Source organism: Drosophila mojavensis, unplaced genomic scaffold, assembly GCF_018153725.1.
Source record: "Drosophila mojavensis isolate 15081-1352.22 unplaced genomic scaffold, ASM1815372v1 contig_16, whole genome shotgun sequence".
Taxonomy (NCBI): domain Eukaryota; kingdom Metazoa; phylum Arthropoda; class Insecta; order Diptera; family Drosophilidae; genus Drosophila; species Drosophila mojavensis.
Window position 1 is genome coordinate 1,257,221 of NW_025318693.1, and position 7,228 is coordinate 1,264,448.

General features: G+C 40.0%; 1 protein-coding gene across 5 annotated transcripts; it reads left to right on the forward strand.

Annotated features, from left to right (window-relative positions):
* The first annotated feature begins 370 nt into the window (after window positions 1–370).
* Window positions 371–6,094, forward strand: LOC6573769 (torso-like protein). Of its 5 annotated transcripts, none has more exons than XM_015167118.3 (3): window positions 372–510; window positions 4,276–4,544; window positions 4,971–6,094. In XM_015167118.3, the coding sequence occupies exons 2-3, from the start codon at window positions 4,311–4,313 to the stop codon at window positions 5,820–5,822; spliced, it is 1,086 nt and encodes a 361-aa protein (XP_015022604.1). In that variant the 5' UTR covers window positions 372–510; window positions 4,276–4,310; the 3' UTR covers window positions 5,823–6,094. The 5 variants fall into 5 exon arrangements, with proteins under 5 accessions (XP_043863327.1, XP_015022604.1, XP_043863326.1 ...); XM_044007391.1 differs by lacking the exon at window positions 372–510 and adding an exon at window positions 576–591; XM_001999792.4 differs by lacking the exon at window positions 372–510 and adding an exon at window positions 1,057–1,074.
* Window positions 6,095–7,228: the final 1,134 nt, after the last annotated feature.

The following is a 7,228-nucleotide window of genomic DNA, read 5'->3' on the forward strand; positions in this document are numbered from 1 at the left end:
TAACATACAAATAAATATTGAATAAATTATTAAAAAATAAAATTATTAACATAAAAAATAATTAAATTTAAACTATAAAAACAAAAAAAACATATAAAAGAAAACAAATAAAATTTTTTAAATATCAGTATATGTTAGGCTTAAAATTTTTTATTTAGAAATACACTAAATAATAAATAACTTATGATTTGAAATATTTCACAGTTCAGTTTCCAGATAAATAAATAAAAAATTCTATGCCAATGTGATACTAATTGAAATCTTTGCATGGCTAACGATTCTAGACCACTGTGCGCTGGAGCGTCGCTGCTCAGCTTATTCTCTCTGAAGCGATCGAGTTTTGGTAGCTGCTGACTGACTGGCTGGCTGGCTGGTTGACTTGCTGGTAGACTGGTGACTGCTGGCTGCTGGCTGGCTGGCTGAGCAGCCCGGCAGCCAGTTTCAGTTTTGCTTCGAGTCTGCGCGGTTGAGGTTGTGTCCGTTGACACGGCTCGTTTTCGAGGTGTACTCGTAAGTGCTTGCTTGGAGAATCGATTCCGGCTTTTTAATTGCAATTGGAAGGCACGTGCATGTGTGTGTATGTGTGGCTGAGTGAGTGCGCCTCTGATGTAGTCGTGTTTCCCTCTCTCCCTCTCTCGCACTGTGTGGGTAGCCGGAATTTTAGTGTGCTATTGCTGAAACCTAAAAAAAAAAAAAAAAAAAAAAACAGTGAGCGCAAATATAACAACTATTAAAAAAAAGTACTCGACTTAAGATTAATTGAAATTTGTCTATAAAGGCGACCGTCTTATCAAATTCCGGAAAGATCAGTTGCGGCGCCTTTGGCCGTACGTTTTTTTTTTTTAGAATCTGTTGCGTTGCCTTCAGAATTATGATCGCGCTCTGGGCTGACCTTTAACATTAGCCGTATTTATGTACAGAATGCTTATATGAGTATTTAACGATGGCAAACGCGCCTTGTGCATTGGCCCCTGCTGTCAGTTAGCCGTGCGATAAGGCAAACCAGTAGCAAACAAGTCGTCGTCGCTGTCGGCCAATCGGCTCCAGTTGCCTCCGTGTGCTCCAGCTACATATGTGTGTACAAAAGTCTAAGTCAAAATCTCTCAGCTGGCTGAGTGCGTGTCAAAGCTTATCGAAATACGAGTACGACTACATATCATCTCTTATTCTGTTTCGTGTATTCTTGTGTGCAGCCAAAAATGGAATTGATCAAAGTCGAAAACAACAGCATATGATCTAAGCTCACATTATGTATGTTAAACGCTTCTCAAGGAAAACTGAGATGTGTTTAAATATGTGTAAATACCTAGGCTAAACATACAAACATACATACACACACACGCATATATATATATATAACTATAAACTGCAGACCTTATGCGTGCCCTTCGTGCGATCGCCTCCTCCACGTCCCGCTACCGTCCGCCAGTGCAGACATGGCCACAAAAGACCCCATAAATGCCGCACATAAAGAATCTTCAATTGAGCGGCTGACTCGCTGTTGGCTGATGACTCCGTCTCGCCGATCTGGTTAACTGCCTCGGCGGCAGAGTCGTCAAACGTCGGAGTTGGACGCAATCGTCAACATTGTGAGCGCGCATTGAATTTTTGATTCATTCGAGCGACTGCGTCCCGCCTCCGCCGCATCTGTGAGTGTCCGTCTTTTGGTTTTTGATTTCGGTTTCGGTCTCGGTCTCGGTATGGCTTTTTGGTCATTTTGCACAAGGTTATGCGCATGCTGCCTTTGTATGCCTACCATAGCATACCCATACCCAAAATATCATTATATCATAAATACAAACGTGATGAAGACTGCGAATTCGCAATGCTTTTGACTCTTAAGCTCCTCACAATGGCCAACGAGTGTCGGTAATCGATACAGTGTCACCAAAGAAAAGAGACAAGTCTTCGTTAGGGGTAGTCAGGCATCGTTAGATCCGAGCAATACGTGCGTAAATGTGGGCTGAGGAGTAAACAAATATTTACACAAATCAATCATCTTTATAACCTCATTTAAGCATCTCACATATTAGTAAGAAATTAGCAACGAAATCGTTTCATGGAAACCGGTTCAAGATCTAATTTAACATTTATTTAAAAATATTTACCTAAGCGATTAATATAATTATTGATTATTGATTGTCATTGTCATTAGAAGAATTCAAACTGAAACTATGGACTAAGACAATAATGGAAAGTTATTCAAAATGATAAAGATGAAGTTTTCGATTCGCAGAACTATATTTCTAGTGATAGTGATTTCGAGATTTTACTTTAACATACACAAAATAGTATATCCACACTATCAAGCTAGCAATATAATCTCTAATTAATTTTAACTATTTTTTTCTTTGAACATTTCAAAATTATGCAATAAATCGAATTCTACTTTTTTAAATGTTCAAATTTAGTATATATGAAATTGTAAATATGTCTATATTATGTTGTCTAGAGTTCTAATCTCAATTATAATTGGGTTTTTGAATTACTATTTTTTTTTTTTTTTTTTTTTTTTTTTTTTTTTTTTTTACATTATAGTTTTCAATATAATTAGATACAAGTTCAAATGTGTATTAGGTATAGTCCTTCATGAAATTATAATTATATATACATAATACAGATTTCTAATCTCGATGCTCATTAATCATTTTTATTTTTATTTTTATTTTCTCAAATTATTTTGTTGTTATAGTTTTTTTTTTTTTTATGTTTTTATATTGAATAGCTCAGTTACAAACTGTTTATATATGTTTGGTGATCTGCATTTGGGATCTTCCTACATATTTCTGTTAAAAATGCTGGTAAAGAAGTCGTTCTGCCGTAGCTGATTTCAGTTCCAGTTTATACAAAATTAGACCAAAATAAAATTATAAATCGTGTCATTAAACCCAACGCATGGAGTTCTAATAGATCAAAACGATAAACACGCCCAATGACAATACTAATTGGTGCAATTAAATGGCACATTGTACACATATTTTTAGTAGTTGTCGTAATTGCGGTTTTATCTATACAGATGGCAGCGAGGCCATGCTGAACTTCGCATTTGTTTTGTAATCATATTAAAAATGCTGATGAATTTATACAATTTATACAAGTAAAGAATACTAGTTAGGTAATGCTACTAAAACAACAACAACAACAATCTGTATATTAAGTTTTTTCGAGTTAACGTATTTGCTTTGCTGCTGATCGATTCGAGTTTCTCCGATCTCTGATCAGAGATCTCTGTCAGTTGAGAACTTTGCCTTTGACGTGTGCTGGTGGGGTTAGGGTATTCCTGTGTTCGTGTTGGCTGCCTGCGGCTGCGGGTGCACAGGTGCAGCTGTCGACTGCAGACAGTGTGTTGTCCCCTACAGTTTACGGTTCGCTAACAAAGCTCACATTTTGACCGTCATCTTTGTCGGTCGCTGGGCAAATGTTGCGCCTCAGCGCGCTCAGGTGTGACTCATATAGACATGGCTAACACCCGATACCGACACCGAGTGTTATGGCTAACCTTTTTATTTTGACCGGTTCAACACGTCTGCTGAGCTTGTTGTGGTTGTTGCTGCCACTGCCACAGCCACTGTTGCTGCTGTTGCTGTTGTTGTTGCTGCTGCTATTGATAACGTCGGTAATTCTAAGCTGCTTTTGACGAGTTTGCGCAACAAGTTGCAATATTGTTGGCATTTTCCGATTTAGCTTTGGCTAAGCTGTGCCAGTTTTTGATGTTGTAGTGGTTGTTGTTGATGTTGTTATTGTTGCAGTTGTTGTTGTGCGGCTTCCTCGTCCCAGACAAGAGATCGACAAACATACAACCGGTTTAAAGTGGTGCACCAAATTGTTATAAAATCTTACGAAGTGTACAAAAAACCATCTTGAGGAAATAATTTGCATTTAAGGAGAGAGAGAGAGAGAGAGAGAGAGAGAGACAGCGACAACAAACACGATCGCTGGCTGATCCAATTTGTACATCTCTATAGCGCTGTGTGTTTCGTGGCTAATTGCAGCGACAGCCACTTAAGTGGCTCATCTATTAGCTGCAGGCCTCACCTTGCCTCGGTTCAAGTTCAACTCAGTTACCGGTTCACGGCCAATTAGAGCTCGGAGCTCAGAAGAAGCTGCCGGACAGAGTCAGTGCGCATAAATTATCGTCGTCTGTGGACGATACATTTCAGTAGAAAAACAAATAATATATGCTTTAACGACCACAGACTAGTTAGTAAACGCTAAGTTATGAGTGATACAAAAACAACTTTCAATTGACCCGCTTACGTCTCTCTACACTTGCAGTCCCCGTTGCATGCCGAGCGAGAAACAGCTGAGCGATGAGCCCGAGCCTGAGCCCGCGGCGGGGCCTCTTCAGGCTCTGGCTGCTGACCCTGGGGCTGCTCGTGCTGGCGGCCAGTGGAAGCCGCGAGTCCCAGCTGCGCATTGGCAAAGCGATTAATATATTCCTACGATACGGCTACCTGGGCATATCAATGCGCGTGATACCCTTGAACGACAGTGCCGAAAGCGAGCGCTGGATATTCAAGGAGCCGACGCGCAATATATATAAGGTGAGTATTTGTTCAAGGTTTTATACTTGTAAGAACTAATTCGAGCTCAGTTTGATTAGATTCAAACAAGAAATAAGAATTCTTTTTTTCTTTCTGTTTTATTGACCCTCAAATTTGTCAGCTTGTCTCTTGTGTTAGAGTTCCAAATTCTTTCGTTAAATGGATTTCAAGATCATAGAAGTTAGGCCACATAAAATTCCATGTCATTCCAAGAAACTTATGCTCAAATTCATAGAAGAAGAAGAGCAACCAAGAAAAAAACATTCATCAGCATTTTTAATAATATTTGCTGGCATTTCCGGAATGGAAGATCAATTTGCATTTTGGTTAATAAATATTAGTGTATGATAATTCTTGGAAATATATGTTAAGTATAAGTATAAGTATTATATATTGAAATATTTATGTGTGTTTTATCTTTTTCAGAATATGAGTGAGCTGTCAGAGAGCCAGGAGTATACGGCGCCTGGCATTTTCCATGGCGACTTCCACATGGAGTTCTGCGAAAATCGTCGCCAACTATTTCAGGCGTATTTCCGTGACTTTACCATAGAGCGTTTGGACAAGCCCTGGGAGGCGTTCACAGGCGGCTGGTTCCCAGATAATGCGGCCAAGAAGCTGGGCATCAACACGTCCTTCATTGTGGGCGACTACTCCTATGTGCTGGTTCGCGTCGTCCGTTTCCGCGAGACGGGCAAGCTGAATTCCGAGATACCCGTCGATCAGCCGCTGGAATCTGAAGTGCAAGCGCGCGTCCAACAGGTGCAGGTGGGCAATGTGTCATCGGCTGTGCGATTCATGGAGTCCTTCGGCACGCACTACGTCAACTCCTACACGACTGGCAATTCGCTCTACCAGGTGTTCGTGTACAGTCGCAAGAACTACAAAATGATCAAGGAGCGCATCAAGAGCAAAGGCCTCAACGGTCTCTCCAAACTCGACTTGTACAACTACTTTGCGCCGTGGTTCGCTGAGCACCTCGGCCAGATACGCTCGGCCAGTGCCAATGCCACAGTGGAGCGCTGGGCTCGCCGCAAGCTGCAATACGAGTACTACGTGGTCAAGTATGTGACCCTGCTCAAGTTGCATGGGAACAGCACGTTGCTGAGGTCGCTGGACAGCCTGCTGGGCAACGATGCGATCCTGCAGCTGGACCTGAAGGCAGTGAACGTTGTATTCAGGGATCATCCGCAGAAGCAGAGCTGGTTCCACGAAGTGCTCGACAACAACATGAAACTGTGGGAGCTCAACCTGCCACTCAATCACCCAAGTCGATAGGCCGAACCTGACCAGCGATTAGTTACTTTAAAGTTCCTCAATGCATGTTGTGCACGAAGATGGCGCCCAGACGCTGCTCACGGCATATATAGACACACACTTATATACATATACATATCTATACATGTACGTGCATAGTTGTAGTTAAGTTCTCTAGTGCGTAATTACTGTTCTGCCTGTGATAGCTTTTAGATAGTTTAATTAAACCCTTGTAACTGTGTCTTCAGCACGGTTCGCAGTAATAGATCTGCAGTAAAGCAGTACACATTTTACATATGAAAAACGGCATTTTATTTGATATCAAGGGGACAAATTTGAAATGAATTGTGAAAATTCTATAGTAACTCTTGGGATACGATTTATTATAAAATATCGTGTTTTCAATTTTCAATTCAATTCAATTGCACAATAGTTAACTGGTTTGAAACATCGCTAACAGTTTGGGACTCCGAAAGGTGTATATATTTGACTCAACTCAAAATAACTTAATAGCTTAAGTGTTATTGTATCAATTCTGCGTTATGTTTGTCAGGTCAGTTGTTAAAAACTCATGAGGTTCAAAACTTCGTTAACAGTTTGAGGTGATCGATATCATAGTTGGTTAGTTTTCGGAGTTTATGAACAGTTTAAGAATCATATGCGCAAAAACTGTTCTCAGTCAACCGTTGCCAAACTGTAATAGTCTGTTTCAGAACCAAAAAACAAATATCTCGCCATGTTTGTGTGGTGTATGTCTTTGCTAACTAAGGTCAAATTCGAATTTCGAATAAAATTAATTTGGTGATATTTAGAAATTCGTTATGCCGCGAAATTTGGAATGCCGAGGGCGCAATTGTATTTGTATTCATATTTATTTCAATTTAGGTATGATAAATAACAAGTAAATAGAAATTAACTTAGACTTTATTTACTTTTAAAAATTCTGCTATGCTTAAAATCAAGCCCATTATGCAATAATGAAGGTATATGAAAATAAAAATGTAAATAAAACATAATTTACTAAAAAAGAAAAGAAAAACAAAATAATACAATAATGCTAGATTGAGCAAATTTATATATTGGTTTCTAAAACAATCCTGGATAAGTGCATTTATGAGTTGAAACCCTAAACCCATTGCTGCCAATCGAACAGATGGAATAGAAGTTAGCCAATACAGTTATCAAGGTCTGGAATGCAGCAGTTGGCAAAGAGCTGAGGGCCAAACTTCGGATTGCTAGCGGCAGGCAAAGGCAATCAGTCAGCTGGCTACGCATGTGAATATGATGGTGATTGGAATGGGGATGGGGATGGGGATGGGGCAGAAGTAGGAGCAGGGGACGGGTATAGGGATGGAGATGGAGATGGCATTGCTGCGACGGCGAATATGCTGTTGATAAACTCATCCATCTCCAATCCACTTACGAGC